This window comes from Crocuta crocuta, unplaced genomic scaffold (assembly GCF_008692635.1).
Source record: "Crocuta crocuta isolate KB4526 unplaced genomic scaffold, BGI_CrCroc_1.0 scaffold16, whole genome shotgun sequence".
In the NCBI taxonomy this organism is placed as follows: Eukaryota; Metazoa; Chordata; class Mammalia; order Carnivora; family Hyaenidae; genus Crocuta; species Crocuta crocuta.
The window spans coordinates 11,036,581-11,055,897 of record NW_027531893.1 but is presented as its reverse complement, the minus strand read 5'-3'; the positions used below and the strand labels follow the sequence as shown (position 1 = coordinate 11,055,897).

Here is a 19,317-nt window from a genome sequence, read left to right as displayed (position 1 = left end):
CACCCACGACCCCCGCACGCATGCTCAAATAATCTCGCGCACACACACACACACACACACCTCTCCCCCCACACACAGTCTCTCACACACACATTTAGCGACAGTGACTGACTGAGAGAGTAGGAAATTAAGACAAATTCCTCCTACATTAACAACCCCTTTCGTTAAAGGTGACAGCCAGATCTCCCGCCGCCACCTTTGATGTGTACACTGAATTTCTTCACCCAAAGACAGCGGCAGGCACAGACATACGGAAACAGGGAAGAAATAGGTAAGGCCTTTTCCCTAAGGTTCAGCAGTCCGAAGCAGGTATTTGCAAGAAGACGAGTCACTTTTCCTGCCCGCTTGAGAGCACAGTCTCTGAAAGGAGAAAAATGTCAGTTGCTTTTCGGAAGAAATTCATCAGCGAGTCTGCAAACGAACACGTGTCCCTCTTTTCCTAACTGAGGTCCTTGGCTTTTATGTCTGGGTCACCCCTCCTCTGCTGGCTGCTTTCTGTGGCTTCCCCCCACCCGCCCAGCTTCTTGGCTCTTTTCCACCTTCTAAGCACATACATGTTCATTTCCCCCTGAATTCACTCGTGCGCTGGCGGCCAAGTGTTAGGTCAATCACGTGCGTAGGATCTGTCAGCACAGCCCGGCCTCGGAGCTCCCGACACCGGCCTGACCTGACTTGCATGGGCTGAAATATGAAGGCACCCGGGGCGTAAACAGCCTGCCGCGTTCTCCGGGCTGCCGGGGAGGCATCAGGGCCAGGTCCATCGAGGTGCTTCTTTCCCCTTTTGCTCCCACCGTCTGCCCTGACTCCAAATTTGTCGCCAGCATGTGCTTTACCTGTCCCTACTGCCTTCCTTCGGGAGAAATAAATAACTTGCCTCCCAACACGCATTCTGAGGGTTGGGATCAGCCTATGGGCACGAGGTGCTAGGACTTCATGTTCCCTTCAGGGGTGCGCGCACTCTGTCTGGGTTTGTGCCCAAATACAATGCCACAGAACGGTACAGATAGGGGAGGGAGGGGGGTGTGCAGGCAGCTTCATGAGAATTCACAATAAAAACGGGTTGGCCAGGTTTTCCGCCCCACCCCCCACTAACTTGTTCACTGCATTTCTTTTTTTTTTTTTAATGTTTCATTTATTTCTAGGAGAGAGAGAGAGAGAGACAGCGTGAGCAGGGGAGGGTCAGAGAGAGAGGGAGTCACAGACTGAAACAGGCTCCAGGCTCTGAGCTGGCAGTCAGCACAGAGCCCGACGCGGGGCCCAAACCCACGAACCGCGAGATCATGACCTAAGCAAAGTCGGACGCTTAACCGACTAGGCCACCCAGGCGCCCCTCACTGCATTTCTTCTTAAAAATCTTCGCAATGAGGGGGCACCTGGGGGGGTTCAGTCGGTTGAGCCTCCGACTTTCGGTTTCAGCTCAGGTCATAATCTCAAGGTTCCTGGGATCGAGCCCCATGTAGGGTTCTGGGCTGACAGCACAGAGCCTGCTTGGAATTCTCTCTCTCTCCCTCTCTTTCTGCCCCTCCCCTGCTGGTGCACATTTTCTCTCTTCCTCTCTCTCTCAAAATAAATAAATAAAAAATAAAACTTAAAAAAGTCTCTGAGGTGTAATTCACATACTATGAACTGCACATACTGAAGGTGCACACGCTTTGATGATTTATTGGCAGATGTGTATGCTGTGAAACCACCGCGGCCAGATTGCAGATGCTTCCGTCAGCTGCAAGTGGGTTTCCTTGTGCAGGCGGCCAAGTTTATTTGAAAGCTTTTTTGTTTTGGGGGGGTGAGGCATTTGACCTCACCTAGAAGCCCAGGGCTTACTGTGTGGGGGTCACTGATTGTATTTAAGAAATCAACAGCAGCCCCCCAAATCCACCTCTTCCGCAAGGGAAAAAAAATCCCTTCCACCAACAAAAGACTTGCGACTTCCAGTGTGACTCACCCTCAGTCCTGGGGCACATACTCGGGCCCTGATAAGAGGCAGTCAATCTGTCCTCCGTTTGTTTATAATGAGTCATGCTGGAAACAGGCAGCTACTTTTCTTCTCTCCCATGTCATGGTTAGGCAAGAATCAGAGGCAGATACACCCCCATCCAAAGGGCAGTAGTGCTTAAAGCATACAGTGACTCTAGAGAAGCTAGTTTCAGGACCTGTGACTCGATGGGGACCCCTACTGGCGGAGACAGGGAGCGCCGCGGCCCGGAGGTGAGGCCTTGCTTCCAAGGACCAGTCTAGTTAGTTACAGATTTGTAAGAGGAACGGGAAGGAACGGCTGCGTTTTCTGTGCATCCTGCCCAGCCCCCAATTATTAGTGACAGAGCGGGGCGTGAGTCACAACCTTCAGCCTATGCCCATGCAGGAGCAATTAACCACATAATTGCTTCAGTGATGAACCTTCTTCCAGCTACAACCCGCCCCCACCCCCCCCCACATGGTCGGACTCTAGGCCCTGAGCCAGCCCTCTTGAGCCACATGAATTGGGAAGGCCCAGGTTCAGAAAGCCTAAGTTTCTTTTAGTCGATGCCTCCTTGGCTCTGATTGAAAATTGCTACGCACTAGTCCTGATGGGGGACACGGGATTATTTCAACGAGAATTAATGTCGCGATCGAGTCAACATAAAGTCGATTTATCTGCTGTTTCCATGTATTGCGGCAAAGCACTCTGTTTGGGGAAGAAATCACCATAGCAACTCAGCCGCCCCAGTTACAGTAAGCTCAGCGCGACCAAAATAAAAATCCTTCCCAAGTCTCAGGATTGGCTGGTGGGAGCTGGTGAGCATCCACTTTGTTTTCAGATGACACTAGCCAGCATACATTTTGGTTTCATAAATCACTGCAAGGGATGCCTTAAATAATAATAAAGCTCTCCAGCCGGGTTACAAATGGAGGGGGTTCTAGGCCATTCCCCCTCCAGTTTAAACACAAGCCGACCTCAGTGCCAAACAGCAGCGGTTGTTGTTAAAATTGAAGGTTTCCCAAAAGGGCTCCTTGTTACTTCTTGTGGCTTGACGGTTCCGTTCCAAGTTGGGGGTATATGGTACTATAAATGTTAAGTTTTAAGGAGAAGCAGATCAGGGGTGCCTGGGCAGCTCAGGCAGTTCAGCGTCTGACTCTTGATTTTGGCTCAGGTCATGATCCCAGGATCCTGGGACTGAGCCCTGTGTGGGGCTCTGTGCTGAGCATGGAGCGTGCTTGCAATTCTCTCTCTCCCTTCCCTGCTTGTGCTCTTTACCGCTCTCTCTCTCTCAAACTGAAAAAAAAAAAAAAAGAGAGAGAGAGAGAGGCAAAATGGCACAAAAAAATTTCTGTGGTTGTGAAAGGAAGAAAAATAAAATCACTCTTGTTTCCCTCCACCCTCAGGACCTCCAACAGTGACTTTTACTTCCATTAATCATCTGTCCTCTCCCTAGCATCTTCCTTGTTTTTTTGTTTTTAATTTTTTTAACATTTATTCATTCTTTGAGAGATAGAGAGAGACAGAGCATGAGTGGGGGAAGGGCAGAGAGAGAGGGAGACACAGAATCCGAAGCAGGCTCCCAGGCTCTGGGCTGTCAGCACAGAGCCCGACATACGGCTTGAACTCATGAACCATGAGATCATGACTTGAGCTGAAGTTGGATGCCCAACCGACTGAGCCACCCAGGCGCCCACCATCTTGCTTTTTTGGCTCCACAGTGCTCCTTCCTCCTGATCACCAACACTGTTCTCTTTTTCTCCAGCCGCACCGTGCTCTGGCCTCTTCCGCACCCCCGTCTGGTGTGTGCCCTTGGGCTCCCTCAAACCGCTGACCAGGATCACCTGGATGACTTCCCATCACAGTCTGAGGCCACCAGCGCATCCAAGTCCTAACTCTGTGGACTACTCCCTTGAAGTTCCCTGCTGCTTTAGATTCTGGTGGCTGTGAGCGATTCAGGATCTTCTAAGAGTCTGCCTTCTCTGTGTTCTCACCCCCAAGATTGGGGCATTATCTTTTCTTTTTTAAAAAAAAATTTTTAATGTTTTATTTATTTCTGAGAGAGAGAGACAGCGTGAGCAGGGGAGGATCAGAGAGAGAGGGAGACACAGAATCGGAAACAGGCTCCAGGCTCTAAGCTGTCAGCACAGAGCCCGACGTGGGGCTCGAACCCACGAACTGTGAAATCATGACCTGAGCCAAAGTCAGACGCTTAACCGACTGAGCCACCCAGGTGGACACTGGGGGCATTTTCTAATGTTCTCTTTCATACTTCTCTCTGTTAACTGTTTATCTGATGTCTTCGGCTCTCACTTCTGCACAGACGTCAACTGCACCCTGAAATGAGACTGTCTGCCTGACCATCGGCTATCTTGAAATCGACTTGGTTAAAACTGAACTTCACTCTCTTTCCCACATGATCAGGTCCTTCTACAGACTCTTTGGGTCTGTTCACAGCATCATTGTTTTCTGAGCCTAGACTTAAAGGCTATTGCTAGACTCCTTGGCATTGACTTTCTTTGCCATTCCACAGACTGCCCTTTGATGCCTCAATTTCTGTCCTTTCCATTTCCAAAGCTACAATCTTAGTTCTGGCTGTCATTCTATATTGCTTGGGTTATTACAAAGCCTTCTGAAATGGTCTTTCCTCCTACGTAGCAAGGTGCCGCAGAAGGAAAGGAGGCTTTGGAGTTTGAGTCCCATCTTTTCTATGCCACTGTGACTTTAATTCCTTTCTCTCTCAATCTTAGCTGCCTCATCAGCAAAGCAGGGATGATCCCTACTTCAGGGGGTGAGGACGTACTTGGGGTAAAGTACATAAAATATCTGGCACACTGGAAGTGCTCGATTAATATTGCCATTTCAAACTCGCTACTGCCAGGCTGTAGTTGTCACACAGACTTGCTCACGCCCTTCCCTTATTTGAGCATTTCCTTTCCTGCCAAAATGAGAACTCCTCAAGTCTAGCGCTTGAGACCCCTAGCATATGTCTCCAGCGAATTGCCCCAACTCTGCTGTTCTCGACTCCACCTTTCAAACACCGCCACTTTCCCCATTTCTTTGCTAATACTCCAGACGTGGACATGCGCGCACCGCCTGCATCTGCTGAGGCCATAGCTGTGCTGCAAGACTCATCTGGAGCTCTTCCTTGTCGCCGTGGCCATCCGGATCTCTACAGCCAGATACGACATCTTCCTCTGACCTCCAAAGCACTTCGACTTCTCTTGTGGCGTTTAATCACTTTACTTGCTTGGGTTCCTTCTCTGACTTGCCTTCACTGCAAGGCCGCATTGCAGAGACAGCCCTCTGCCCTGTGCAGGAACCGCCTTACCCCGAAAACGAAAACAAACCTGCCCCGTCATGCTTCCCTTAGTCCACTAAACTATCTACTGCCCTAAAGTTTCGGTCAGGCGTCGCCCTTCCAGAAACAAAGTTGCACAGAGAAGCAAATCTCTCAGTGAAAGGCATGCTCTCCCTGACACCACACTCTGTTGGGAAAGGGTCCCCAAACACCATCATCTTAAACATACTGAGCCGCCGTCTCATTAGACCCGGTCTATTTAGTATTTTTGTGAATCCCAGGAAACTCCCTTGGTGGAAATCACGGACTGATTTTGTTTACTGTCTCCCGGGCCCTTGGAGAGCTCTGTTCTTTGGCTGTAGAAATACCGTTCTCAGGCAAATGGATCCTTGGGAATACCCCAAATTCCTCTTCTTTCTCATTCATGAATCGGTCTCCTGAACACTCATAGTCAGGGGCTGCAGGGAAACAGAACTGAGATGAAATACTCAGTTAAGCTTTTGTAAACAGAGAAACGGGTCCATGAAGCCAGAATCTTAAAATGAGTCTATAGTTCTTAAATATTTGATCAACTTAGGGTCTGTCGTATTAACATCTTCGTATCAAAGTACAGTTCTTAAACACATATGTATATGTATTCATATGTATATTATCCATCTTCTAGTTTACACAGCTTGATTTTGGGATGAATGAGGCTGGAAATACGGTTTTATCGTCATATGGAAGCTCTTGTCGGCAACACCATTTGCAAAGCATAATTTTTTCAGAAACCTAGAAACATGACTTATACAAATAGAAACAATAGCAACAGAGGTCAAAGATTTTATTAGGTTCAATGCATGAGGAAACCAGTAAGATGTTAAGACTGATTTAAAAGAAAATTAAAGATCCCGAGATTCGTAGCTAGTCAAATGAATGCGGAAATGAAGTTGCTAATAAACGTAGAACTGGTTCATGTCCCACTAGGCAATAACCTTGCAACACTAGTGAACAGGAATCACTCGTATTGCTGTTGGGTTTTCTACAAGCTAACCTCTCTTCTCATAGAGTTGCGACACAGAGGTATGCAGCCGCAGCCGTGGAAAATCAGATAACCCCCAGGGAGCATATGCTACTAGATAACATCCAGCTCTTGTTAATTTTTTACTTTAAGTAGGCTTCGTGCCCAGCATGGAGCCCAACATGGAGCTTCAACTCACAACCCCAAGACCTAGAGTGGAATACTCCACTGACTGAGCGAGCCAGGCAGCCCAATGCCATCCGGTTTTATACAGAAAGGGTACTCAGTATTCTCTTTGACCTATTTCCAAATTTTACATACTTGCTTTTGACACTATTAACTAAGAGAGGCACGATTAACAAACCAATTTGCTTTTTCTGTGACATATTTGTAATTATTTGAAAGTGGACACAAGCCTCTCTTCCCCCATCACTCACCACCAGCATTTCATCATGGGCTCTGGAGTCAGACTGGGTTCAAATCACGGTTCCATCATTTACTGCTGGGTGACCGAGGGCAAATGACTTAACCTCTCTGCTCTTCAGTTTGACCACTGTAAAAGAGGTTTTTAAATAACAGCACCTTTGTCATGGTCATGGAAATTAAAGGAGATCATGCACAAGGGCTCAGTAAATGTGAATTATATCACTACTGCTGAGAAAGGGTTAATTATTCCACCAGTGTCTTCAGTCCAGTATTAAAACATTTTGCGAAATAATCTGTCTTACACCTTGTTACAAATGGATTTTAAGGTTCAAGGTTTTAAGGCGGAATCGAAAACAATGAAATCAGGGGCGCCTGAGTGGCTCAGTGGGTTGAGCTTCTGACTTTGGCTCACGTCATGATCTCACAGTTCGTGGGTTTGAGCCCCGCGTTGGGCTCTGTGATGACAGCTCAGAGTCTGGGGCCTGCTTCAGATTCTGTGTCTCCCTCTCTCTCTCTGACCCTGTCCTGCTTATGCTGTCTCTCTCTCTCAGAAATACAACATTTTAAAAAAAATTCTTTTAAAAAAGAAAACGAAATCATCAAAATGAACCAATTAGTAAGCTAATTAAATAATAATTAAACGTAAGAGGTTACAATAAATTCTAGATGTATTGCAATGATAACTTACTTTCAACTCTGATGCTGAAGGAACAAAGACATATTAGTCAGGGGCAGCAGGAAATTAATCTCTGTTGAGTTAACATGTTCCAGGCATTGTGTTTAGCACGTATTCATTACACGCCAAAAAACGAGTGTTTTCGGGAGAATAGTCTCCCCCCACCCCCCCCACTTAAGGAAATACGCACAAAATAAAAGGCAGTAAGGGAAAAATAAACGAAAAGAAAAATGTGCTGTAGTCTTAGAAAGTGGGGTTGTCACGCAAGTCAAATGCAGAAGCAAGGGCTTGTGATCATTTATTGTGCACAACGAAAAGGAAAGCACATTAAATATTCTCTTAGTTTTCAGTGATAGTTACCAACATGTTGGTAAGAGCGACGCTGGGAATACATGTCCTTTCACTATACGTTGCTATTTTTATTTTGCCCACAGAATGCTGAGGAAAACACGGAATAAATACACATTTTATTAAACACACACACGCACACGCGCACGCACACACACACACACACACACACACACACCTCTTGTTACAAATTGATATGAATCAGTTATGTCTCCCTTCCATCCAAATGTTGGTTTACATACCCTTAAAGTTAAATAAAAAACCAACAGCAGGGGTGTGGCCCACTAAAAACCTGTGGATAAAGGCGGTTAAGTACAGAAGTTCAGCACCGGGCAGGACGTAGCAATAAACCAAAATAGAAAGCAAAATAATGAAGAAAAATGACAACCCGGGTGTTGAAGTCTGGATACATTTTAAAGTATTCGAGACTGTGAAAATAACTTCTTCTAAACTGCTGGGTTTTAGGAGGATGTTTCTGGGCTAAACCGAACACAAAAGAGAGGAGAATTTCCCTAAAGAAGTTTTCTGAGCCAGAAGAAAATCAAATTATGCTTGAAAAACAAAAGCAAAGACTAGTAACAGTCTGCCTCTCTGACCCCACCCACGTCTTCGAACTGACTTCAGGGTTCGCTTTCTTGCCAGAGGCCATTTATTAATTCTGTACTCCGTTATCTCAACACAACCAAATCGAGACTTAACCCTCTGTGTCCCGATCAGTTGCTGAATGGGACAATTATTTTCAGTCCCTCACGCGCTGGGAAGCTGCCTTCTGGACGTACTCAAACATACAGGGACACACGGACTCCTAAGCCTCAGACCAAAGGAGTGGGGACTTCTTGCCGAGAGAATATTCTTTATGGCCGCTATTAAAAATCATCTCTTCATGCATAATTGTTAAAAAATATCAAGAAGCACTATGATTAAAGCAAACAACATCAAGAGTGCTTTCTCTCCTATTTCATATGTGCTGGTTTTTAATTTTTTTCATATTTTATTTCATTTTTTGTTTCTAAAGATTTTTTTAAATATTTATTTATATTTGAGAGAGAGAGAAAGAGAGAGAGCACGAGGTAGAGAGGGACAGAGATGGAGACAGAATCCAAAGCAGGCTCCAGGCTCTGAGCTGCCAGCACAGAGCCCAATACAGGGCTCAAACCCACAAGCCATGAGTCATGACCCGAGCCGAAGTCTGACGCTCAACCGACTGAGCCACTCAGGCGCCCCACGCTGACTTTTTATGCAAAAAACTTGTAAAATAGAATAATGCTGATCTTGGGTTTTTAAAAAAAGGTTTTGAAAAGTGCTAAGCGTGAGTTCATACATAAACTGGATATTTACTATTTCAAAAGAAAAAAAGGCAAAGGTGACAATATGATGCTGGAAAATAAAGCGATACGTTAATTTCACAAATTCATGCATTAGTCCCTTGGCCCAAGATCCTTAGGTTGTACAAATGTGTCAGAGGGCATTTTTGTGATAAATGTGGTAAGAGGGAACACACGATGACTGTACTGAAGGTTTCCCACAACTAGACGCGCATTAAAATGTATTTCCTCAGGGGAAGGGAAGGGGCCAGAGAGCCTTGCATCCATAATGAGCACTTTTGAGTTCATTAGAAACTATCATCCATAAATCAAATACACATGACACAGCACGCCTGTCTTCAAGGGTCCAGTTCATCCAACAGCAAATAACAATCTGAGAGCCAGGAGACACAGGCACTCTAAATACAATTAAGACTGTTATCTATGCCGTACCAGATAACAAGGGCTGTTTAAAATGGTAGCTTCAGGACTAGGGCTTGTTTCTGAAGACTTCTATTGGACGGAAACCCGTATCAAAAACTGTGCTATGTTTGGATTTGCCTTTTATGTAATGGAAGAACAGTATAAGGCAGGTGGGATTACACAAGAAGAAAACAAAAATAGCGATTTCATATGCCACAAGCAGAAGGGCTAGGGCTGGGCGAAGAAAAATCGTTAATAGCCATTTCCATTTGGGGCGAGATGTCTATTTTAATATACTTTTAACTCTGACTGGACTCCTTAAAAAATACATAATGTTCCCAACATTTTGTTTTCTATTCTCAAGGGTGTATATTTCTTTTAATGTTAATTTACTTTTGAGAGAGAGAGAGAGAGAGAGAGAGAGACGGACCACAAGCAGGGAAGGGGCAGACAGAGAGGGGGAGACAGAATGTGATGCAGGCTCCAGGCTCTGGGCCGTCAGCCCAGAGCCTGACGCAGGGCTCGAACCCATGAACTGTGAGATCATGACCTGAGCCAAAGTTGGTGGCTTAACCACCTGAGCCACTCAGGCACCCCTCAAGGGTGTATTTTTTAACGCAGGGGAAAAAAATGAGTAGCCCAACTATATATTCTACCTTAAACTAATTTTTGTTTCCTGTCTTCTTCTCCATTCCTCAGATCACCATACAGTTCCATGTAACAATACGGGTCCTTGATATCCCTCAATTCATTCTTGTGCCACCCTTGCACAGAGTTGGAAATCCACGTCTACTTTAACAGTATTAACACATTAACGTACGGAGAGATCAAGATGTCAATGTGAGTGGTTCAGCTTGCAGGTAGGTGGAAAGAACGCCTGTGGAGGTGAAGACCACTCAGTGTTACGTGGCCCAGTGTCTACTGGGAGTTCAAACACCGTGACAAACAAAAACATGGCCAACACTGAAAACGTGAAACTGTGCGGTATGGCTGGTGGCATGGATGTTTATATCCTCATCAGCTCTTGAGGTAGAAGATTGACTCCTCGTTACTAGATGTGTGAATAATACCTAAGTTAGTAATGTTGAAATAGAAAAGTTTAAAAACTGCACAGAGGGGCTACGAATGTCCTGTATGTTCACTTCAGTAAAAAGCTAACCTAACCCAACAGGAAGGTTTGAGAAGGAGATGGTTTTGTTGAGTTTTTAAGCATGTAAATACTTCTCTAAAACTCTTACATATTCTATGTGCTGATCTTTCATTTACTCATAATTCCTTGATCTCCACTCCAAGAAGGAAAACCAAATCTTAAAGACTTGGTGGGCCACTCATTTGCTTGTACGTGGGTCTTCACACAGACACAAGCAAGCACACTGGCCCAGGGACACGGAGAGGGAAGAGGGTGAGCTTACGCCCCTTACGTAAGCTCACGTGAGCTTACATGTGGAGAGGATCTGGCACTGGTGGTCTCAGGGCATATGAAGGGAGGCTTGGGGGAAAGAGGAAGTCTTAAGAGACTCTAACCAGCCATTTGGGCTCAGAGATCTCTGAGATTTAGGGGCGATGACTGCACAACATCTCAGGAGTCCTGAGTGTCCTCAGGACTCCATCACCTACACCACCCAATTCTGGAGACAGGTAACAATTCATTTCATGTTTAAAAACTACTGGCTTTGCACAGTCGAGTTGTGGTGTGTGTTACAATATTCAAGGGATGAGGAATGAACCAGCTAGTTTCAGACGTGGCCGTCTTCCATCTCACGTGAGTACGAGGAAGTCCCCCTGGGTTTTTCTTAGAGGCTGAAAGGTGGAAGCACGTATCAGAGGGAAATATGGGGAGAACTGGTGACGAATGGCAGGCAAGGTTCCTTCCCGGTGTTCCGGGGCCCATCTTGAAGAGGGCAGGAACTTGGTAGTGTGACTTGTTGGCCTGTGTAGGAAACACGAATTGCTGCTTGTGTTACAAACGGCCTCTTGTAACCCCCCAGAGGCGCCTCACTGGATTCTGACACCTGACTGAAGGGCAGGACATGCGGAGTCTGGCCCCAACAGACAGCACAGGGAGGGAGGCAGGCACGGGCAAGTTAGAACCAGCACCTAAATGCAAAGTCCAGAGGGGAGCCTCGGCTCCTGGCCCACTGACCCCGGAAGCGGACCGCACGGTCGTTGGGTGCTGAAAGAGAGTGAATTCATCGCAACCTATTCATTCTGGCACAGGGTGGCTGGAATGGAAAGCTCAGCCACGGGTAAGACAATGGCCACCCTTGTTCATTTCCTCATTTTACCTTTCGACACAACCTCGGCATAAGGGGTGTGGATGAAGTCATAGAGCTGTTTCGCGTTCGAGGCATTGCCCAGGACACCTGCCAGCTCGTCTTGGGACAGGCTTGCTAGCTCCGCGATGTTCGTGACGTGGTGCATCAAGGCGCGACAGTTTTTGGCATTGACCCCCGGCATTTTTAACAAGAAGTCTTGGGGGCCAGGATTATACTTCTCTGACTCTGGGAGGGTTTCCGAATCTGCCGTGACGGCCATGGCCGTGGCCGCATCGGGCTGTGGCTTGTTCTGTTTCAGCTCCTCGAACAACTCGGCGGTGGCGTGGGGCGAGGGGCACCAGAGGATCCGGAGTCTGGGGAAGTGAAGCGTGAGGAGGGTGAGTTTGGAACTGATGTCACTGCTGGAGATCTCCTGGTGGAAGGCGCCTCGGGACGTGAGCGAGAAGGACTTGCTGGGGTCAAACTCAATCAGGAGCACCGGGCGCTTGTAGTAGCGGGACATGGAGATACACTGGCCGTAGAGGCGGCCGTTGTTCAAAGAGCCAATCAAATCACTGATGCTTTTGCGCTCCACGCACATTTCTGGGGTCAGAATGTAGTCTCCGACCTCCAGAGTCACTGGTTCAATGTCGATGCCCCGACGGTGGATCAAAGACGGGAGTTCGCTGCGGAATTCACGCATGTCCACAACTATGCTTTGCTGCGTGCCGTTCTGTTCCTGGCCACCTGTTAGGAGAAGGTGGCACGTTAGGTGATGTCACTGAGGACAAACTCTCAAAGATAGACTGGAATAATTAAAGGTTAAAATCTGGGTTTCTGTTGCTGACCTCAGATGCACCGTAATATAATACCTCGTGTTTATTCCTCATCTTTCTGTATTTTCAGAAAGGTCTGTTTACAGGGTCTTAAAGGGAAATTTTCTCTTAAACTCAACAGAGCTAATCGGAAAAGTCATGATGACTCTTGAACACCAGCATCCCTGTTGCCTTCCCTCTGCCGCCCCCTCTACAAGTGGCCCCTGATGGGGGCACACGGCCGCACTCTACTCCTAATTCCTACCCAGCACGTGCTGGCTGCCTGAAAAGGCTTGTTGAGTAAACTGCTTCATAAGCTGCTGTGAGAGACTTTGGAGCCGTTAGTGCTCATACCAGTGAGTCCGGAGGTGGGGAAAATGGAAGAAGCTGGGAAAAACCAGAAGCCGTGGATCAGAACTCATACTCGAATGTGCACAGAAACAGCCTGGGAGCAAGTTAAAGGCGGCTCTGTATTCAGTGGGTCCAGGGTAGGGCCCAAGACTCTGCGTTTCTAATGAGATCGCAGGTGGTGCTAAGGACGCTAGCTCAAGGACTACACTCGGGAGGGCCAGAGGCTGCTGCAGGCAAAACAGTGGCCCCTTTAAGATGCCCGCGTCTGAATCCTGGGAATCTGTAAATATATTGCCTTACGTGATAAAGGGGACATATGCAAATATGATTAATTTAAGGGTCTCAACATTGGGAGATTATTCTGGATTATCCAGGAGCACCTGAAGAGTCCTTACAAGTGAAACAGGGACGCAGGAAGGTCAGAGTCAGAGGCACTGTCTTTGAAGGTGGAGGAAGGGCCAGGAGCCAAGGAGTACAGGTGCTCCAGAGAGTGGGAAGGGCGCAGAGACGGGGTCTCCCCTGGAGCCTCCCGGGGGAGCACAGCCAGCCTACACCTTGGTTTTAGCCCAGTGAAACCCATTTGGACTCTGGAATTTTAAGAAAATAATCGTTAAGATAATAAATATAGATGTGCGGGGGCACCTGGGGGGCTCAGTTAGTTAAGTGCCTGACTTCAGCTCAGGTCATGATCTCATGGTTTGTGGGTTCAAGCCCTGTGTCGGGCTCTGTGCTGACAGCTCGGAGCCTGGAGCCTGCTTTGGATTCTGTGTCTCCCTCCCTCTCTTCCCCTTACCCACTCGTGCTCTGTCTCTCCCTCAAAAATAAATAAATATTTTTAAAAATGTGTATTATTTCAAGCCACTGGATTTCTGGCAAGCAGCTGGAGGACACGAATACGAGGGACTGGAGGACTGAACTCAGAAGGACGACTTCTGTCAACAGCGTCCTGCGTGGCGTCTACACATGCTCAAATCTCGTTTCCTTCACAGGGCCTGATCTTCGGGAGCTCTGCATGAAATGTCACCAACCTGAGTTAACAAGAATCTTCTTCAAAAAAGACATAAATGCTCTGAGGCCAGGTTTCCCAAGTAGGGTCCCAGGACCATTCCCATAAGGAGGCCCTGAGATGCTGACCCTGGTCCAGACCCACTTAGTCAGAGTTATCATGGACCCGCAGCTTCGACAGCCTCTGAGACTATTCCCGCAGACACCGAAGTCTGGAGGCCGCCGCTCTAACCAGCCGCCTCCGGACGCTAATAAGTCAACTCCGTCGCATTGCTTTCCTCACACCACCTGGCAGACAGCCGCTGCCACCAGGGGGAAACAGGGACTTGGGGAGGGGGGCGGGGTTGTTCCTGGGTCACACGGGCACTCGGAATTCGGCAGGTCTTGCTGGCACGCCACAGTGCAGACCGCGATGAGGGCGCCGCACGCCTGGGTTCTGGAGACGGGCCAAGGAGCCACACGCGGACACAGTGCTGCCTACCTGTGAGTTACACCGGCTTCTCTGGGTAAAGAACAGAACCTACGTGCTACTTACACACAAGAAACAAAGGTTTCTTTGTGTAAGTGCATTCTGGACCTCAGCCCATGACATTTACGAGCACCGCTGGCGGTGTGACGGATTCCAAGGCTGGGGTGTCTAACACAGCCCACTTATTTGACAGATGAGCCCAGCCACGGCCTGGGAGGGACCCGTGGTTAGCGAATGGCAGCGTGGGCACTGGGTATGGGAGCAGGCAGCCATCTGTACGAAGTTGCTGAGAACCTCACCTCTGTGGAGACAGTCTGGAACCCCACAGCCCCCTTTAAGGCGATGGGAGTGCCTGGCAAAGGGCAGGACTCACCTGCTTTACGAGTGTCGGTGGACGTGCCTGCGGACAGGGAGCCTCTCACCAGATCCAGGTTCCCCTCATCTCTCCCTTCTCTCCCTTCAGGGACAACCATGCTCGCCTTCTCCCTGGAGTGGAAGATATTTTAAACATTTTTTTCAACTAACTTCAAAATTCCAGATTTTAGACTTTCATACGTTATAAGATAGAAAACGATCTGCGCGACTACAGTGGCAGAGAGAACACAAGAAACACGTGAGAGCCGCAGGCACAGTAAATACACACGGACGAGGGACGGGCAAAGGAAGGAGAAAAGAGTTTCTTGGTTGGGTTCTACTTCTGATCTTCTGGAGTTACAAAAGCTGTTGTTTTATCTTCCATTCTGTGCCTCCTTCAAGCGCTTTGAGACATGAAATACGCACGTAGGGGCACCTGGGTGGCTCAGTCTGTTAAGTGTCCAACTTCAGCTCAGGTCACGATCTCGCGGTTGTCGAGTTCAGGCCCCGTGTCTTGCTCTGTGCTGACAGCTCAGAGCCTGGAGCCTGCTTTGGATTCTGCGTCTCCCTCTCTCTCTTCCCCTCCCCCCACTTACACTCTGTCTCTTTCTCTCAAAAATAAATAAACATTAAAAATTAAAAAAAAAAAAGAAATAAGCACGTAAAAAATGCCACAGAGAGAAGGAGACTTTTTATAAAAATGTGCGAACGTGTTACTGAGCATTAAAACTAATTCAAACCATTTATAGTCCAAATACTTGCAGAGTCAATCATAGGTAGACATCGTTAAAAATCAGTGATTAAGAAAATGAAAGCACAGATGATACAACTATGATTTAAAGTAACAGGCGGGGGGCCCCATTGAACCCTTTCAATTTTACAAGAGAATCCAGAGTAATACGAATTTCCAACAGAGATTTCAACACAAACATCAACATCTTGGGTGACGCAACAGAGCAGCACGGATTCATTCGCTCGTGCGTTTGCTGAAAAACCTTTCCAGAGTGCTCCTTCCTACCTGCTGTGCTGGGTGCTTCGGATAGAAATATGCTTACACAATAATTCCTGTCTTCAAGGTAGCTCAGGATCTCACAGCTGGTAGATGAACAGGACCGTACTATCCTAACTAAGATTTGCGGTCGGGAAGTACGATCATGACAATGACGACATCCTCAATGACCAAAGAAAGACGGGCCAGGTTTGCCACAGTCTTATTTTTCAGAACCAGTCAAGTCTGTTATAGTCAATTCATGAGCCAGCAAGTGCTATGTGTCTGACTAGTGCTGGGAACGGCAGAAAGGGTGTACGAGGCTGGGTCTCTTCCCTCGTAAGGCTGGAAAAGGAGTCAAGGAAACAGAGCAAGCGTGAAACAACAGTGAAACTGACCAAGGGCGGTCACAGAGCTCAGCTTATGGTGAAACAAACAGAAGGGGGATATTCAGTGCCCACTGATAATTTCAGGAAGGGCTGGAACAGCAAAGATTTTCCAATGGAAGGAAATAAAACCAGATGGACCAATTTTACAACCAGCTCTGGATAAATGATGTTTTAAGACAGGGTGACCCCTATAAGACACCACCAAAGAACAGAAATCACAATTTTAAATTCTACACCCTTTGAAGCAATATACAAAGTTATTATTAGTACAGCATTTATAGATAGATCCTGCCAGGAGGCGGCCACAGTACCAGTTCCATTTCTCCTCCTGACTCTCAAAACCAGTGTCAAGTGTGGCCCCGCTCATTCCTGACAGCCACTCATTACTGCTCCATGATACCTCAACTAGACTCTAGTTGAGGACAAAGGGCAAACTATTCAGAAAAATTATTGGTCTTCGACTTCTTCTTTAACATTTGGGATTAATATTAGGGATTTTTTTTCTCTTTATTTCCACTTACTTCACCGGCTAAGCTACACATCACACATGGGGGCATCCCAGTTTTCTGATTAATTTGTAGTCTGTGAGCCGCTGTATAGCAGGCATAGTGGGATCAGTGTATGAACCCGTGTTTTGTGTTTCTGAAACCACTCACTGGCCGTGCGGTCTTAGGCAAGTAGTTTAATGGCTCTGTGCCTCAATCTCATCTGTAAAATGGGGACAGTAATAAAACCTACCTTAAAAGAGGCATGTTAGGAGGATTACCCATTATATGTCAGGTAATCAGAAGAGCGCCTGACAGGTAATAAGCATTATAAAATGTTAGCTGCTATTATAACTGTACTTTTCTTAGAATGTGGTAAGCTCATCCCCTAATTATCCATGATAATGCTAAAACACTGGAGAGTTGCTTTCAAATGATTCCACAAGGGTTTCAATTACTATTGTTCTGTAAAAACAGCTAGTTTACCATGAAATGTTGTACGGCAAGTGCAAATTGAATCTGAGAAAAAATAAGCTCCTGAAATGAAGCCTGGATTGTGAGGAAAATAATAAGTCTCCCTCAAATAAACAGAAATCTGCCATAATTCTAAATATTCACTTCTTTATATTCAACATTTAGCATGATTACCCAAGTTGTTCCATACGACAGACAGAAAATAATTCCAAGTGCAGATTTCTATTCCCATGTAATCTAAAGTACTGAGGTTTCTTCTTTTTACTTTAACATCTTTAATGATATCTGAATAGCTGTATAACGTGAACATGCAGGGAGGGGGTGCTGATCTAGAAGTCTCTTCCAATGGGGATGTATTCTGGCCTTCATGCTAACTCACCCTGGGATCACGAGCTATTCAAATAACCTTACCCCTGCCTCTGCAAAGCAGTGACCTCTCCAAACTAGGGCTGCTCGGAATGTTACAGCCAATTTTTCAACCTGGGGAGCATTTTATTATCAATACTTAGGAGTGCTTTTTTTTTCCCCTCTCTTGTGATTAGTAACCCACTGATCTTGCCCGGACAAGCCATCCGTTCACTGCCAGTTTGCCAGATTCATTCCTTTCTGGTTGTTTTAAATAGCAGCACCGCTTCTATTCTTACAACATCACCCACGGAGGTCCTGGCAAAAGCACATTGTCTTTCTCTCACATTAAATTTCTCGGTGCGGGCTCAGTGCAAATGGTCTTTCCGCACCACACCTCGTATATATTTTCTTTTTCAAAACAAACACATCTCAGATTCCCCAAGTTTTCTGGGAAAGTAAATATCTTGAGACTCTAGACGGTATAACTTTCTGATTGCTTTGTAATACGGGAAGATCTAACTGCTAATAAGTAGACAATCACCATTGAAAGTGAGGAGATTAAGCCGGACCATAGATAAAATTTCATTAAAACCTGATATGGAAACGATCGTGTAGACGGAAATGTAGGGGACAGTCCGTATTCCGGATTCTGCCAGATGGCTTTCAGTATGTGCCTGGCTTACCCACATCGTGTCACCGAGCCCTCTGAGATGGAGGCTCACAGGAATAGCAGGGGGTCCCCGGTACCTTGCCACAACCTACTGAAAGTACTCTCTTCTAGATGAGGCTCCCCGATGTATTAAACAAGAGGCAGCCTGGAGTGTGAAAACTCACCCACTCAGGTGCCTTCTTCTCCCACATTCCAGCAGGCTCCTGTGGCTCCCATGCTGCAGGGAGGGCCCAGTCTCCTGAGGACTGGCCCTTGCCCAGCTTCTGGGAGATGAGCTCTGAACCCTTGGAATCGTCTGCCTGATCAAGGGTTTTGCACGCCTGGGGCCTGGGCTGGCTCGGATGCTTTATGCCAACGACTTGAGGTATGGGAATTACCTGTTTTTGCTCTGGGGGCAGGAGAACTACGGTCGTGGCGGGTATACTCTGTGTGTACGTGACTGGTCCCCAGGACACACCCTGGGCCCCAAGGCTCCGGTCAGCCTCCCCTTGACAACCCTTGGCACGTGCCGTCACACGTGGCAGCTGTGAGGATGAAGCACACCTGTGTGACTCCGCAGGGAGGGGACACCTGGGGGCTTCTGCCCGGTTTTTCCTGGACTCCGCCCTGTGGGTTCTTATCCTCTGATTTTAATCTGTAACCTTTTGCTGTAATAAACCGTAACTGTGAAGATAAAAGTTTTTCTGGCTCCTGGGGGTCCTCTGGTGGATCCCTGAGCCTAAGGGCGGTCTCGCGGACCCCCACACAGACGCCAGTAACCTAATCCGAATGATCTTAGCTCTGTGTGCTCATGTGTGACCTGGTGACCACTAACCAGGGAACGCGCTGGCAGGGGATGTTTTAAAAAGAGTGAAGGAACCGTTAGGAGGTACCGACCCACATCCAGTAGCACCGACTCCGGTTCCATCTCCTGCAAATCTGAAATCTGTTCCCTTCCCCTCGTCAGCCTAATCTTGGCTACCACCTTTTCTCCTGACTCGCTTCTCCGCTCCATCCATTCCTCAGTTGGATGCCAGAGAGAGCGTCTAAAAATAGACTTCCCACTTAGAACGCCGTGGTGCTGCCTCAGTGCCGCCACAGTCACGCCGTGGAACCTCACCAGGGCTTCCTGTGTCTCAGAGCCCTCAGGCACACTCCCCACCACCCTGTCGGCTTAGCACTGCGGGCACGTTCTTCACACGTCGGCTCACACTCACGTCTCCGGCAAAGCCACCCGCGCTCCCCACGCCGGGCCCGGTCTCTCTGACACCCACTAGCACATCTGTCCTTTCACCTCTGCGGC

General features: G+C 47.4%; 1 protein-coding gene across 1 annotated transcript in view; it reads right to left on the bottom strand.

Annotated features, from left to right (window-relative positions):
- Nucleotides 1–7,638: 7,638 nt before the first annotated feature.
- Nucleotides 7,639–19,317, bottom strand: part of ERCC4 (ERCC excision repair 4, endonuclease catalytic subunit) — a 56,796-nt gene continuing 45,117 nt past the window's right edge. Inside the window, exons 11-12 of the mRNA XM_077773191.1 lie at nucleotides 14,701–14,813; nucleotides 7,639–12,434 (exon numbers count right to left, since the gene is read on the bottom strand). Of these exons, the coding sequence (XP_077629317.1) occupies nucleotides 11,701–12,434; nucleotides 14,701–14,813 (847 nt within the window). The 3' untranslated portion in view covers nucleotides 7,639–11,700. The remainder of the gene's footprint in view (nucleotides 12,435–14,700; nucleotides 14,814–19,317) is intronic.